General features: G+C 49.2%; 1 protein-coding gene across 1 annotated transcript in view; it reads left to right on the plus strand.

Annotated features, from left to right (window-relative positions):
• Positions 1 to 2,526: 2,526 nt before the first annotated feature.
• LOC144166444 (uncharacterized) overlaps positions 2,527 to 16,836 on the plus strand; it is a 39,396-nt gene continuing 25,086 nt past the window's right edge. Inside the window, exons 1-3 of the mRNA XM_077695990.1 lie at positions 2,527 to 2,621; positions 3,275 to 3,333; positions 3,653 to 3,816. Of these exons, the coding sequence (XP_077552116.1) occupies positions 2,600 to 2,621; positions 3,275 to 3,333; positions 3,653 to 3,816 (245 nt within the window). The 5' untranslated portion in view covers positions 2,527 to 2,599. The remainder of the gene's footprint in view (positions 2,622 to 3,274; positions 3,334 to 3,652; positions 3,817 to 16,836) is intronic.

Raw genomic sequence — 16,836 nt, forward strand, 5'->3', positions numbered from 1 at the left:
ATCCTCCGCGAGAGAGAATAGAACAGTACATCGACTCTATCAACTTCAGCTGCACGCTTTCAGGTGTGCAAAAAGGCAGACACCTCTATGGCGGACGCGAACTCTTTGAAATCGTATGAAAAAGTAGTTACCTAAACAGCCACAGCATCGGGCCATGAAACAAAGCGTACTTACAATAAAGCGCAGCGTATTCAAAAGAGCGTGCGAGGTAGTGTTACACGTCCTCTAAGAATGGGTCATTTGTGTGTTCTAACGCAACGGTGTCCGTCGGACTACTTGAGCGTTGTACCTTTGCGCGGTCTTTTCATCGCGGCGGGGCTGGCGGACGGACGCGTCTCTCCGACGTCTCCGTCTCTTTTGTGGCATTGAAACCGCCGTAGTACTCCTGTACGTGTCTGTGAGGTGCGTTTTGGTGTCGGTGGCTGTGTTTGAAGTATACCTGACTGGTGGAATAACATCGTTTGGCTGCTGCGGCCGCCGCTGAAAACGTAAGTCACCATTTCAGTTTTTCTTGCGCAGTACGGGAGAGCTCGCGCTTGTTCCCGCCAAAACTTCGGCTTTATTTATAACAACTGGCGCTCGTGAGTGCTGCTTAGCCTTGTTGGTTTTTGCGAAGAATTAAGTGGTCACATACATGTGCTTTCATTTGCGTGACACCAGTTCTAGCTATCCTTTTTCCGGCTTTGTGTTTTTCGAACAAGCGGCCGTGCTCCCATCGCAGGTTCACGACGTTCAGCATGCGTTGAAAAAGACTCGTGTGCAGTATAAGAGTTGCGGATTTATTAAGCTGGCTTCTTTAGGCACTGGACACATGTACGATTGGTACACGCGATTCGCATGCGACTGATCGTCACGACCGGCGCCACGAGTAGCCGTACGCGTGAATTTGAGACACATGGCCCGATGCGCGCATGCGATGTGTCGTCGGCGTCGCTCCGCCACTGTTTTTGCTTTATGGTCAACTACGACGATCGCTGAGCTGAATTTGTAGATTCCGCGCGTTTTTTTCGCAAGAAATTGATAAAGCAAGCAATCTTGAAGCGTTTTCTGCCTTCGGGAACAGTCCGCGCTCACGCCGGCCGCGCCTGCCAGCTCGACACACTCAGCGGCTCGAACCGGCGCAGACCACGGTAGCAACCGCTTGTCGCTGCTCTCCCGAATCAATCTGTTCGCTAAGAAGAAGCTCCACATGCGAAAAAGTAGGTGTTAATGTGGTGAAAAATTGTGCTAGGGATTGTTGTCAGGGCTTATTTTAAAAGCGGCGATCAGATATCTGCCGCTGTGCAAGCCTGCGCTGACCGGCCGTGGATGCCGCGGCGCGTGGTGCGCCGAGCGGTCGAGAGATGGCGATACCTGCGCGGAAGCATCTAAACAGGCTACGCAGATGTCTTGGTCACCGATCGCTCAAACGGCTGTTATAGCCCAAATAAAGTTTCACATGCGAGAAAAAGGATGATAGTGTGGTGCAAAGTTGTGTTACGGATTGTCATCCGCAGTTGCACAGATAGCGGCGATCAAATGTCCGCCAGAATGCTAAGCCTAAGGTTCCCAACACCCGAGCCGACCCGAGCAACGGAAGCCTGTTGCGGGCGGTTGGGGCTCAGCGGACTCTCGAGCGCAATGATGGCACGACTGCATTTGGCTTGCCAGTCGCACGTCGTGAGCCTCCTCGGACCAGCGAACGACCCAAAACAGGCCCTAACGATCAATCGTAACGATCAGTCGCATGCGAATCGCGTGTACTAATCGTACATGTGTCCAGCGCTAGCTATAAATTAGGCTTTCGTTTCATTATCTTCTTGAGCAACGTAAATATATTGTCGAGCGACACTGCCGCCGGGCTTATCCGTCGGTTCCGTTCCCATCTGGCGCGTCTAACGAGGCAGAAGTGAGCGACGGCGACAGCAACACCGTAATCAGGTTACCCCTTAAAATATAACGCAGTCAAAGGTCACAAGGTTTCAATTCAAACTCCAAGTTGGCATAGATGTCTTGCAAAAAAAAAAGAACGTGAACGTTTGTGCGTTCCGAACCCATTGTGTAGTGCGTTGCCTTGTAGCCTTTGGTCCCGTGTTGTTAGAAAACAATACTTAACGCTAATAAACCGTTGACGGCAGGACATTTCATCGCGATTAATTGTTTGTGTGGCTACAGTAGCCACAACAAAATTTCACGGAACCTCTGGCGTGTTGCTTTGTCTATTGGACTTTTTTTCTTATTACCTTGCGCGACTGCAATAAGAGTGAAGCCCATTTTCGGGCAAATTCCGTACTGTTTTCTCAAGAAAGAGCCAAGTAACGGCTACCGTAAAACGTAGTATTGAAAAATGAATACTGCAGTACGTTTTGTTTCATAGCGAGTGTTGACAAGCTAGAACTTTAGGCTGAATATTTTCACGCGGACATGTGGTAAAGCGGGTGCTATGTGCTGTATTTAGTAAGCAGCGTGCATTTAGCATTATAGTGAACTTTTTTTTACTTATTACAGGCGCTACGACGTAAAGGTGTTTCCCGTGGATGTTTCCAGGGCTATTCTACTACAGTGCTGTTCAACAACATATTGTGATCGCCTGGCGTTCGGAAGCAGAAAGAGAGCAAAGATGCCTGATGCGGCCGACAGCTGTAAGTAATAAACACTTCATCTTTGGTCACTTTGCCATAGTCATCTGGCAAATAAAAATGTGTCTTTTAGCCTTCATGGTGTCATTTGCATATACTTTTGCTTTCTAGCATCGACTGACCTTAGTTGTGTTTTATTATAAATGTCATTAGAGACATAATATAACTGCGTAACCAACTTTCTGCTTGATTGAAAATGTGTCGCTTCCGCTTCAGTGCATTAATGCTGTAGCTTTTTCAAACTGCCAAACACTGCAGTATTTTTTAACAAACTTATTTGGTCACGAGTAAGATTTGATGTGCAGCTTCAAGATTGATGGGGATTAGGAATGCGGTTGTGCGGCATTTATTTTCTGCTTGCCTCTTGTTACTCTCCATGATTCGGTCTTGTTACTGTTCACTGATCCCATGAATAATTCCAATAATGAGAGGCTGACAGTTTTGCTGTAATATTGCTTGTCTTCAAGCCATCCTTTTTGATAACACCAAGTACTTGCAGGTTGGCCTGAGGTTGCAGGTTCTCTTGTTGGTCTGGCTGCTTTTTCTGAAAGTGGTTGGTTGGAAAAAAAGAGGAGGATGACCTTGTTGATTTAAAATTTGAATAGGGGATCGGGACCCCGATGCTTTAAATTAATCCGTGCTCTCGTTGTTCTCAGATGGCTTTTCAGTTGCACTGCTGGTGAAAGAAAAGCCAGAGGCCTTGCTCTCAAAGCTGGTATGCATATTTTTCTTCTGTATGTTGAGTAAGTGAAATCCAGTGTAGTACTTGTGAATCAGGCTCACCAATCACCATCACAGCAATTCAAATTTGCTAAAGGGAGCATTTTGCCTCATCAGTAGACAATTGTGAATGTCACATTGATGAATCGTTAGCGTAGTCACTAAATTGTTAGCTTTAAGTGTATAGACTACTAACTAGCGATTCGTTTTCCTGAGAATCGCTTTGTACAGTGGTTTGTCCACTGAGGAAGGAAGAGCAAAATACTGTTACTTGTGCTTCTTCTGGTACTTGCATTTGTGTGCTTTTTATGCAGGAGCCAGGAGAGACTTCCCTTTACCCCAGGATCTTGTTCTCGGGCCAAACTGCGGAGAAATCTGGAGCCGTGACCGTGCACTTCGAAGAGCTCCAGCTGACGGCTATGGACATAGTGGGCGGGTTCGCTTTGCTTTTGGCGGTCTACTGGACCTTCAACATCCAGTATGCCCTAAAGACAAAGCGGACCTGTCTGCTTTTTGAGATGATGATCGGCCTACCACCGACAGAGCAGATGGTTTCGGTCATAAAAGCAGCAACTGCAATACAGGTGGAGCGACGTGTGTGAGGATGTCAAAATAAAGCATGAAATGCAGTGTGAAAACGATTTGTCTTATTTTTTTTTGGCTAAGCACAAACGACAGCTTTTTCTGTAAAGACGCCTTGCTATGTTTACTTAAGAAGTAATTTTACTGTATTTCAGTTTGTAAGCATGAAGTAAAGAGGGCTGACACTAATGCTGTTGTGGATGCTAAAGTGTAGTCTTGTTAAAGGTAACATCGTGCTGCCTCTGAATAGTAGAGTTCGGCAACTCGAAGGAAGTGCATAGATCCTGCTTCAAAGGAATACATTAGTTCTGACAAAGAGTAAGCTAGCCCTCCTTGAGGAGGCATTATGGGACTCTGGTTGAAAGAATACAATGATTCTGAAAAGTGTACGCTAACCCTTCCTGGTGAAGTATTGCAAAATGCTGTTTGGTGGAATAAGGTAATTCTGAGGGGTGGCAGAGGTATAGCAAGATTCTGGTAAAGCATTGTATAACTCCCTGACTGGAGGAATTATTCGATCCGTGGTGAGGGAATTGCCGGACGCGGTTCTCGCAGCTCCTGTGAGAATACCTCGACCCCCTCTCCGCGAGAGGCCTGCGACTCCCTTGTGAAGGGTAAGGCTATTCTGCTAAAAAGGGAGTTGCCTGATGCTGGAAAAGGGAATCGTATATGGGACAAGGGTTTCTATTCCCTTTGGGAATTGGTGGGACTCCTTTAGTTCTTAGAGTGTACGTGCTATAGAAGAGGAACAACAACTCCGGTTGTGCTTGCGCTTGACTCCGTGATTCTTCAGATGAAGTAGGATAGAAGCAACAGCGCCGTCGGTGAGTGTGCTGAAGCAATTAAGTGAGAGCATCACAGCAAACACTACACTCTAAGAACTAAAGGAGTCCCACCAATTCCCAAAGTGAATAGAAACCCTTGTCCCATATACGATTCCCTTTTCCAGCATCAGGTAACTCCCTTTTTAGCAGAATAACCTTACCCTTCACAAGGGAGTCGCAGGCCTCTCGCGGAGAGGGGGTCGAGGTATTCTCACAGGAGTTGCGGGAACCGCGTCCGGCAATTCCCTCACCACGGATCGAATAATTCCTCCAGTCAGGGAGTTATATAATTCTTTACCAGAATCTCGCTATACCTCTGCCACCCCTCAGAATTACCTTATTCCACCAAACAGCATTTTGCAATACTTCACCAGGAAGGGTTAGCGCACTCTTTTCAGAATCATTGTATTCTTTCAACCAGAGTCCCGTAATGCCTCCTCAAGGGGGGCTAGCTTACTCTTTGTCAGAACTAATGTATTCCTTTGAAGCAGGATCTATGCACTACCAGCGAGTTGCCGAACTCTACTATTCAGAGGCAGCACGATGTTACCTTTAACAAGACTACACTTTAGCATCCACAACAGCATTAGTGGCAGCCCTCTTTACTTCATGCTTACAAACTGAAATACAGTAAAATTACTTCACAAGTAAACATAGCAAGGCGTCTTTACGAAAAAAGCTGTCGTTTGTGCTTAGCCAAAAAAAAAATAAGACAAATCGTTTTCACACTGCATTTCATGCTTTATTTTGACATCCTCACACACGTCGCTCCACCTGTATTGCAGTTGCTGCTTTTATGACCGAAACCATCTGCTCTGTCGGTGGTAGGCCGAGCATCATCTCAAAAAGCAGACAGGTCCGCTTTGTCTTTGGGACATCCTGGATGTTGAAGGTCCAGTAGACCGCCAAAAGCAAAGCGAATCCGTCCACTATGTTCATAGCCGTCAGCTGGAGCTCTTCGAAGTGCACGGTCACGGCTCCAGATTTCTCCGCAGTTTGGCCCGAGAACAAAATCCTGGGGTAAAGGGAAGTCTCTCCTGGCTCCTGCATAAAAAGCACACAAATGAAAGTACCAGAAGAAACACAAGTAACAGTATTTTGCTCTTCCTTCCTCAGTGGACAAACCACTGTACAAAGCGATTCCCAGGAAAACCAATCGCTAGTTAGTAGTCTATACACTTAAAGCTAACAATTTAGTGACTACGCTAACGATTCATCAATGTGACATTCACAATTGTCTACTGATGAGGCAAAATGCTCCCTTTAGCAAATTTCAATTGCTGTGATGGTGATTGCTGAGCCTGATTCACAAGTACTACACTGGATTTCAGTTACTCAACATACAGAAGAAAAATATGCATACCAGCTTTGAGAGCAAGGCCTCTGGCTTTTCTTTCACCAGCAGTGCAACTGAAAAGCCATCTGAGAAGAAACGAGAGCACGGATTAATTTAAAGCATCGGGGTCCTGATCCCCTATTCAAATTTTAGGCCAACAAGGTCCTCCTCCTCTTTTTTTCCAACCAACCACTTTCAGAAAAAGCAGCCACACCAACAAGAGAACCTGTAACCTCAGGCCAACCTGCAAGTACTTGGTGTTATCAAAAAGGATGGCTAGAAGACAAGCAATATTACAGCAAAACTGTCAGCCTCTCATTATTGGAATTAATCTTGGGATCAGTGAACAGTAAGAAGGCCGAATCATGGAGAGTAACAAGAGGCAAGCAGAAAATAAATGCCGCACAACCGCATTCCTAATCCCCATCAATCTTGAAGCTGCACATCGAATCTTACTCGTGACGAAATAAGTTTGTTAAAAAATACTGCAGTGTTTGGCAGTTTGAAAAATCTACAGCATTAATGCAGTGCAGTGGAAGCGACACATTTTTAATCAAGCAGAAAGTTGGTTACGCAGTTATGTTATGTCTCTAATGACATTTATAATAAAACACAACTAAGGTCAGTCGATGCTAGAAAGCAAAAGTGTATGCAAATGACACCAGGAAGGCTAAAAGACACATTTTTATTTGCCAGATGACTATGGCAAAGTGACCAAAGATGAAGTGTTTAATACTTACAGCTGTCGGCCGCATCAGGCATCTTTGCTCTCTTTCTGCTTCCGAACGCCAGGCGATCACAATATGTTGTTGAACAGCACTATAGTAGAATAGCCCTGGAAACATCCACGGGAAACACCTTACGTCGTAGCGCCTGTAATAAGTAAAAAAAAGTTCACTATAATGCTAAATGCACGCTGCTTACTAAATACAGCACCTAGCACCCGCTTTACCACATGTCCGCGTGAAAATATTCAGCCTAAAGTTCTAGCTTGTCAACACTCGCTATGAAACAAAACGTACTGCAGTATTCATTTTTCAATGCTACGTTTTACGGTAGCCGTTACTTGGCTCTTTCTTGAGAAAACAGTACGGAATTTGCCCGAAAATGGGCTTCACTCTTATTGCAGTCGCGCAAGGTAATAAGAAAAAAAGTCCAATAGACAAAGCAACACGCCAGCGGTTCCGTGAAATTTTGTTGTGGCTACTGTAGCCACACAAACAATTAATCGCGATGAAATGTCCTACCGTCAACGTTTTATTAGCGTTAAGTATTGTTTTCTAACAACACGGGACCAGAGGCTACAAGGTAACGCACTACACAATGGGTTCGCAACGCACAAACGTTCACGTTCTTTTTTTTTGCAAGACATCTATACCAACTTGAAGGTTGAATTGAAACCTTGTAACCTTTGACTGCGTTATATTTTAAGGGGTAACCAAATAAAGCGACGCTACCAACCTAACTGATTGGGTAATAAACTGATTATGGTGTTGCTGTCGCCGTCGCTCACTTCTGCCTCGTCAGACGCGCCAGATGGGAACGGAACCGACGGATAAGCCCGGCAGCAGTGTAATTACCTTGTCGCTCGACAATGTATTTACGTTGCTGAAGAAGATAATGAAACGAAGCCTAATTTATAGATAGCGCTGGACACATGTACGATTAGAACACGCGATTCGCATGCGACTGATCGTTACGATTGATCGTTAGGGCCTGTTTTGGGTCGTTCGCTGGTCCGAGGAGGCTCACGACGTGCGACTGGCAAGCCAGATGCAGTCGTGCCATCATTGCGATCGAGAGTCCGCTGAGCCCCAACCGCCCGCAACAGGCTTGCGTTGCTCGGGTCGGCTCGGGTGTTGGGAACCTTAGGCTTAGCATTCTGGCGGACATTTGATCGCCGCTATCTGTGCAACTGCGGATGACAATCCGTAACACAACTTTTCACCACACTATCATCCTTTTTCTCCCATGTGAAACTTTATTTGGGCTATAACGGCCGTTTGAGCGATCGGTGACCAAGACATCTGCGTAGCCTGTTTAGATGCTTCCGCGCAGGTATCGCCATCTCTCGACCGCTCGGCGCACCGCGCGCCGGGGCATCCACGGCCGGTCAGCGCAGGCTTGCATGGCGGCAGATATCTGATCGCCGCTTTTAAAATAAGCCCTGACAACAATCCCTAGCACAATTTTTCACCACATTAACACCTACTTTTTCGCATGTGGAACTTCTTCTTAGCGAACAGATTGATTCGGGAGAGCAGCGACAAGCGGTTGCTACCGTGGTCTGCGCCGGTTCGAGCCGCTGAGTGTGTCGAGCTGGCAGGCGCGGCCGGCGTGAGCGCGGACTGTTCCCGAAGGCAGAAAACGCTTCAAGATTGCTTGCTTTATCAATTTCTTGCGAAAAAACGCGCGGAATCTACAAATTCAGCTCAGCGATCGTCGTAGTTGACCTGGGCGGAGCGACGCCGACGACACATCGCATGCGCGCATCAGGCCATGTGTCTCAAATTCACGCGTACGGCTACTCGTGGCGACAGTCGTAACGATCAGTCGCATGCGAATCGCGTGTACCAACCGTACATGTGTCCAGTGCCTAAAGAAGCCAGCTTAATAAATCCGCAACTCTTACACTGCACACGGGTCTTGTTTCAACGCATGCTGAACGTCGTGAACCTGCGATGGGAGCACGGCCGCTTGTTCGAAAAACACAAAGCCGGAAAAAGGATAGCTAGAACTGGTGTCACACAAATGAAAGCACATGTATGTGACCACTTAATTCTTCGCAAGAACCAACAAGGCTAAGCAGCACTCACGAGCGCCAGTTGTTATAAATAAAGCTGAAGTTTTGGCGGGGACGAGCGCGAGCTCTCCCGTACTGCGCCAGAAAAACTGAAATGGTGACTTACGTTTTCAGCGGCGGCCGCAGCAGCCAAACGATGTTATTCCACCAGTCAGGTATACTTCAAACACAGCCACCGACACCAAAACGCCCCTCACAGACACGTACAGGAGTACTACGGCGGTTTCAATGCCACAAAAGGGACGGAGACGTCGGAGAGACACGTCCGTCCGCCAGCCCCGCTGCGATGAAAAGACCGCGCAAAGGTACAACGCTCAAGTAGTCCGACGGACACCGTTGCGTTAGAACACACAAATGACCCATTCCTAGAGGACGTGTAACACTACCTCGCACGCTCTTTTGAATACGCTGCACTTTATTTTAAGTACGCTTTGTTTCATGGCCCGGTGCTGTGGCTGTTTAGGTAACTACTTTTTCATACGACTTCAAAGAGGTCGCGTCCGCCATAGAGGTGTCTGCCTTTTTGCACACCTGAAAGCGTGCAGCTGAAGTTGATAGAGTCGATATACTGTTCTATTCTCTCTCGCGGAGGATATACGAACTCCATCGATGCGAGACAGAGTCGGTACGCTGTTCTATTCTCTCCCGCGAAAGGGGTACAACCGCCGCTTAGCTCCATCAAGAGCGGGGAGAGTTCGCCAGCAGTTTTATTCTGGTTGCCTAGTAGAGTGAACACGCCATCTAACGCCACGCGTGGCGCGGACGGTGTCAAACGACCCTGGCAGGAATAGGAACGCTGTTTGATTCTTCAACTACTCCCCACATTTCTTAGAGTGTAACAGCAATCACACCCAACTACAATCCACGGAACGTGTATCGATATCGTCTTTACCAACTGCAACGGCGACGACTACATACAACCGCTGCTACGAGATCCACTGACTGTGCACTTCAGCGACCATAAGGCCGTCATACTCAAAGTAAGAAGACGTGCAAACCTAAATAAAGACCTTTAGATACCACTTCAATCTCGTCTCACTCGTGTATATACGCATACAGTAAGGAAAATTACACCAATCTCCCGGATGGGAACCATGAGTAGGATATATGAGCATTACGGGGTTTACTACATATCCACCAAATTTGGCTACCAAACATAATGGAAACGCAAACGGAACCCCCCCGATGCTCCGCATCCTACTCATGGTTAACGAAACAAAACGAAAAAGTCTCATTAACGAAAAAAATTAGTGCCCGCTTCTCCACAGTATTGCAAACATTATGCACTAGGTTTTCTTCGAGTTACGCCATTACTCTTTTTTTAAATGTTGGTGCATGATAGCTCGGGCACCCTGTATATTCCTGTAAATAAAGTGTACAGCGCTCAGCGATTGAAAGGCGATACTCGGAGCGCGTGGCTGCCTGTGCTTGTTGCGCCACAGGTGAGCGCTTGTGAAAGCGAGCTGACGCATTGTATAGACCATTCTAACGAGGGCGCCGCCATCTTGCGTGCGCAGCGCCCTCTCGTAGCTGGCCGATTCGCTGGCTTGGGCGTTTGCTCCGCGGCGCATGGGCGCCAGCGGCTGCTCGGTGAATTTTTCGTTGTAGCGCGTTGTACGTTCTTTTCCGTAGTATACTTTAAATTTGAAAGTTGTTGCATAGGACCAGTTTAAGCGATCTGGCTTAAATTGGCGGCTTTTTGCGCCGTGGTGCAGCTGAAATTCGCCTCAAGGCAGCGTGGTCCGTGGTGGGTAAACGATGCCGTGTCGAACATACGTTTGCAATACTCCGTCACAATTTTTTTTGTTAGCGTTTCTGCGTCCGGGATCGCTTATAGCGGGTATTTTGATCACTTTACTGCAAAAACTGGTGTTTGTTAAAACGATCTAACCGTGATACGCTCGGCACCCATGGGCAACTAGCAGAAGCGCGTGTCGACGTCAGCGTAACATACTCCTGGCTTTATATCCCTGCAGGGTTTATTACAGGTTGTTTTGGGTGGCCTTAGTAAGTATTTGGCATATTACATAGTTTGTATTAAATATTATCAATATATCAACACCTCACCCTCAGCCAACCACTGTCGCCAACTATGAACAAAACTTCCTCTCTCTAGAATTTCAAGCTGCTCTCCAGTATTAAAGTACAACATAAATAAAAATGAACAACACCGCTCCTGGAGAGAGCCCGCCGTTGCGCAACTTAAGCGTCCGCCGTTTGGCAACCAGACAAGCATTTGTGTTGCTTTTATCTAGGTTTGATGTTGTCGACAAAGAGACATCATATTTGGGTAATAGACTGAACTCTTGGCTGAAGTGAGCGAGTGAACAACTTTATTTTGCCCGAGTCGTGGATGGGGGAAGAATGGAGGTGGAATCCCCTTCAGTAGTCCCCTCCCCCTTTCGCTCAGGCTGGCTGGGAAAAGGGACAACCTAGGCATGTACTAGCAGTCAATGTGAAAATTGCCAACGCCAGCCCACGTAATACTTGGAGCCATGTATGCCGCAATGTAACCGCGGCAGCAGTGGAAACGGAACTAATACCATCTGCGGCACAGTTACCCGCCGCGGTGGCTCAGTGGCTAAGGCGTTGCGCTGCTGAGAACGAGGTCGCGGGTTCGATTCCCGGCCGCGGCGGCCGCTTTTCTGATGGAGGCGAAAAGCAAAAACGCCCGTGTGTACGAGATTTGGGCGCACGATAAAGATCCCCAGGTTGTCAAAATTAATCCGGAGCCCTCCACTACGGCGCGCCTCATCGCCTGCGTTGCGTCGGCGCGTTAAACCCAACAATCAATCAATCAATCAGCGGCACAGTTACCCATTTTAGTTTGGAAAGAAAGTAGAAGAATTTTCTGCCACTACTCTAAGGTAGGAGTGTACAGAAAGAGCTCAGAAGAACAAAATTGCCAAAAATCTTGTGTGCTATTAAGTGCGCCACTCGGAAGCTGCTAGTCTGGCCCATTTATTAGCAACATTTCAATAAAATAATGCGTAAATTAGTGGTAAAGCCGCACGCGCGATGCCTACAAAGCGTAGTCAAGGCAAAGGAGCAGCCGCGCGAGCCCCGCCGTGATCGGCGTGCACACTCCAGAGAGGGGGAAAGGCGGTCCGCGCACCGCGGCCGCTGAGTCCGAGAGTACGTTTCCCCCTAGCCCGATAGAACGGTGAGGGTGAGAGCGTTCGTGACGCATTCTGACTGCATCCTGCATACAGCCCTTCAGCGTGTGGTTCTTGGGGGCGCCATAGGGGTGCTACATGCAATGGCTTCAAAACGCTGCGCCTGCGTGCCGCGCCGCGCCGCGCGAAGCTGGGCGAGCTAGCACCGCTCGCGTTATGGAGAAGTTGAATGCGCATTTATCGCGATGGGTTATCGTGGCCCGCACGGCACGCAGGCGCATGCACACACCACACACCACACACACGCGCGCGCACAAACACACGGGCACACGCACGCACGCACACAAGCGCGGACGCACTCACACACCGACGATTTGTAACAGCACCCAGCTAGAACTCGCACCACCGCTTCGCTTTAAGCGCTGGACACATGTACGATTAGTACACGTGATTCGCATGCGACTGATCGTTACTACTGTCGCCATGACTAGTCGTACGCGTGAATTTGAGACACATGACCCAATGCGCGCAATCGATGCGTCGTCGGCGTAGCTCCGCCCACTGTTTTTGCTCCATGGTCAATTACGACGATCGCTGAGCTGAATTTGTAGATTCCGCGCGTTTGTTCGCAAGAAATGGATAAAGCAGGCAATCGTGAACCGTTTTCTGCCTTCGGAAACAGTCCGCGCGCACGCCGGCCACGCCTGCCAGCTCGGCACACTGCGCGGCTCGAACCGGCGCAGACCACGGTAGCAGCCGCGCTTGTCGCTGCTCTTCTGAATCATTCTGATCGCTAAAAAGAAGTGCCACGTGCGAGAAAGTAAGTGTTAGTGTGGTGAAAAATTGTGCTAGGAATTGTTGTCAGGGCTTATTTTAAAAGCGGCGATCAGATATCTGCCACGATGCAAGCCTACGGTGACCGGCGCCGCTGCGCGCGGTGCGCCGAGCCGCCGAGAGATAGCGATACCTGCGCGGGAGCATCGAAACAGGCTACGCAGATGTCTTGGTCACCGATCGCTCAAACGGCAGTTATAGCCTAAATAAAGTTCCACATGAGAGAAAGCGGATGATAGTGTGGTGAAAAGTTGTGTTACGGATTGTCATTCGCAGTTACACAGATAGCGGCGATCAAATATCCGCAAGTATGCTAAGCGTAAAGTTCCCAACACCCGAGCCGACCCGAGCAACGCGCTCCGGTTGCGGGCGGTTGGGGCTCAGTGGGCTCTCATTGGCTGTGGCCTCACGGCGATCGCAACGATGGCACGGCTGCATCTGGCTTGCCAGTCGCATATCTTGAGCCTCCTCCTACTAGCGAACGACGCAAAAACAGGTACTAACGATCAATCGTAACGATCAGTCGCATGCGAATCGCGTTCACGCCCCACACTAAGCAAGAATCGGAATGGTCCATTGCGACAAGCGCGGGCGAGCGTCCAGATAGTTTTAGAATAGGGGAAGCCGGAATTGGGGGCCCCCAAGAAGTTAGGGGAACCCAAACGCAAGGCACTCGCGCGCGGCGAGTTTTAAAATAGGGGCTCCCCCAGCAGCCCGCAACCGGCTTGCGTTGCTCGGGTCGGCTCGGGTGATGGGAACTTTAGGCTTAGCATCGTGGTGGATATCTGATCGCCGCTATCTGTGCAACTGCGAATGACAATCCGTAATACCACTTTTCACCACACTATCATCCCCTTTCTCGCATGTGGAACTTTATTTCAGCTATAACTGCCGTTCGGGCGATCAGTGACCACATCTGCGTAGCCTGTTTCGATGCTTCCGCGCAGGTAGCGCCATCTCTCGGCCGCTCGGCGCACCGCGCGCTGCGGCGATCGGTCAAATCGCCGAACGTCCGCGGCCGTTAAGCGTAGGCTTAGCATCGCGGCAGATATCTGATCGCCGCTTTTAAAATAAGCACTGACAACAATCCCTAGCAAAAGTTTTCATCACACTAACACCTACTTTCTCGCATGTGGAACTTCTTTTTAGCGATCACATTGATTCGGAAGAGCAGAGACAAGCGGTTGCTACCGTGGTCTGCGCCGGGTCGAGCCGCTGAGTGTGCCCAGCTGGCAGGCGTGGCCGGGGTGTGCGCGGACTGTTTCTGAAGGCAGAAAACGCTTCACGATTGCCTGCTTTATCCATTTCTAGCGAACGACGCGCGGAATCTACAAATTCAGCTCAGCGATCGTCGTAGTTGATCGCGTGAGTCGAGGAACGAGCCGCAGGTTTCGCTTCAGCCATGGTCACGCGCAGTCTCGCTGGCTGCGAGAGCGACGCAAGAACGCAAACTCCAGGTTTGGGGCGCCCGCTATTTCAGCGAAATATCGTGCGCGCTAGACGCAAACCCAAAACCCCAAGGACGGCTTGGGTTCTGCGCATGCGCAGTACGGCGTCCCAAGACGCTTGGGGGCCCCAGAGCGTTGGGGCCCCCTATTCTAAAACTCCCTAAAGTCACAATCAAAACCAAGGCGGAGTACCAAGCTTCGTAGCTGCGACGGCGAAGGAAACGGTAGCTGCACCTGATGGACGAAGTGATAACGGCCGCACTTATTCCAGGGCTGAGCAGTGAAATGACGATTGCGGCTGCCGTGCAGTTTATTCCCCCGCGGCAGATGCCGCTGGCTTTGCGTATGACGAGCGCTTGTGACATTATCTGGCCGGGCTAGGAAGTCTAGTTTTGCCTCCTATCTTTTCTTTCTCCGCGATCCCACATTATCCGTTTCTTATCCAACGCGGCAGTAACGCGCGTAGGCATAAAAAAAACATGCGACTTTTTGGAACCCGGGCTGAGAGAGAAAATAGTCTTTAATGATACTGGTGAGGTTAGCCTGGCCAAGGCGCCTAGCTTGCTGCACTGAGATGTATGAACAAATGAAATCGATGAAGAGATGATGATTATGACTGTGATTAAGATGATGCGCTCATTAATAGAGTTCTGTTTAAAGAGTCTCATCAAGTCCTGTGCTTCGCAGAAAAGACAATAGAGCTTTTGTCGCTCGAGATGCTTGTTTAGAGTTCGACCAAGGGCCTAGCACGTCACTTAGAGTTAGTCCTCTATAAAGGGGATGACCCAACGACACAGAAAGAGACATTCTAGCTGCTCTATACCGCGTACACTCACATAATACGTGGTTCAAGTCCTCGCGGACGTCACAAAGAGTGCAGATTGGGGGGGGCGGGGCGGCCTGTTTCATCTTGAATCGAAAATAAATTGTGTAAGCGACATTTAGCCACACGCGGTGAAGAACCGCTTCGTCATGCTTGGAAAGTCCGTGAGACATCGTAAAGGTCCCGTGCGGGTCTATGGACTGAAGCGGCGGGTAATTTAGTGGCGCAGCAGCCCACATAGATCGCTGAAATCTCCAGGCAGGCTTGGACGCAAGGGCAGAAGCATCTTTTCTGGAGAACGGTATCGGTATCACTGGCCCGTGCAGATCATGCGCTATCGATGACGCAGTGTCCGTATTGACGTTCCCAGTTATACCGCAGTGGGCAGGAAGCCACTGAAGCTCTACTTGATGGTGTGCATTTAGAGCTTGTAAGTGCAATGCATGGATGTCGAAAACAAGCTGATCTTTAGGGTACGATTGTAAGCACTAAAGGGCCGCCCGAGAATCCGTGAAGATTGCCCACTGACGTGCTGGTTGCTGGATGATGCGGGCGAAAGCAGCACGCAGAGCGGAAAGTTCGGTGGTGACCATGGATGTCGTCCTGTGGCTAAACGTTGCGCTGAAGGTGGTGCGGCAGGACCAAAACCAGATTCCCATAGCCGATGAGCTAGCTGTCACAGATCCATCCGTGTATAGATAGGTGTGGGCCCTGTATTTTTGGAAGATCAGTTCCAAGGGGAAGACCTTTAAGGCAGGGGTGGCGATATCCTGTTTGCGGGTAATGCCGGGCACTCCAGTTGTAATTTCAGAGGCAGAAGGTAATGCAGAGGCAGAACGTCTCGCACTTTAGTGGCTGAGCTGTGTGCTAAGGGGGGAGCTTGGTGCCGTGCTACAAATCGCAGTTGAGCGCGAAGGAGCTCCTGCGCGCCAAGAGCAAGTGGTGCCAGTCGTCGACACTCCACCATAGTTTCCACCGTGGATGTGGACTTCGGAACTCCAATGCACGCCCTCAGGACCTGCGATTGCCTACTTTGCAGGACTCTCGCATTTCCTTTTGAGAGGGGGAGAACCGGAAGGCTGTAGCGTAACAATCCTACGCACATGACGTCATACAGCCGAAGAAGAGACAGGACGTTGTATCCGCCGGCGTTGCTAGATATCAAGCGGAAAATGTTGGCGAAGGACGCAAGCTGGTCTTTTATATAGTGGACGTGTTTTGACCAAGTCAGAGAACTGTCAAATATCACACCCGAAAACTTGTGGTGCGGAACATAGGGGATAGTGGAGCCTGCAATGGTGAGCCCATAACTGGATATATCACGCTTCGTGAAAGCGATGGCAGCGCACTTGCCAGCTGATATATCTAGGCCTCGGGCTCCTAGAAACGCCGCAATGGAATTGATTGCCCGTTGCAGTCTCGCACGCAGTACCCGCCTGTGGCGTCCAGCACTCCATATGCAGATGTCATCCTCGTACAAGGATATTTCCACTGACGGCGGTAAGCACTTCTCTGTGCCCATCATAGTGATGTTGAACAGCGTTGGACTGAGGACACCACCTTGAGGAACACCACGGTTCACTCTGTGTCACCGCTTTCCGCTGACACGTAAATGCATCTATCGGTTACGATTCCATGCATATATGCGACCCCCAAGGCACGAAGACCTCATGGCCGAGCATATAGCTTCATGGCACACGCAGTCGCACGCTGATGTGATATCAAGAAACAC

The sequence above is a fragment of the Haemaphysalis longicornis genome, unplaced genomic scaffold, assembly GCF_048455015.1.
Source record: "Haemaphysalis longicornis isolate Haplotype H1 unplaced genomic scaffold, Haemaphysalis longicornis Haplotype H1 scaffold_1, whole genome shotgun sequence".
NCBI classification, from domain to species: domain Eukaryota; kingdom Metazoa; phylum Arthropoda; class Arachnida; order Ixodida; family Ixodidae; genus Haemaphysalis; species Haemaphysalis longicornis.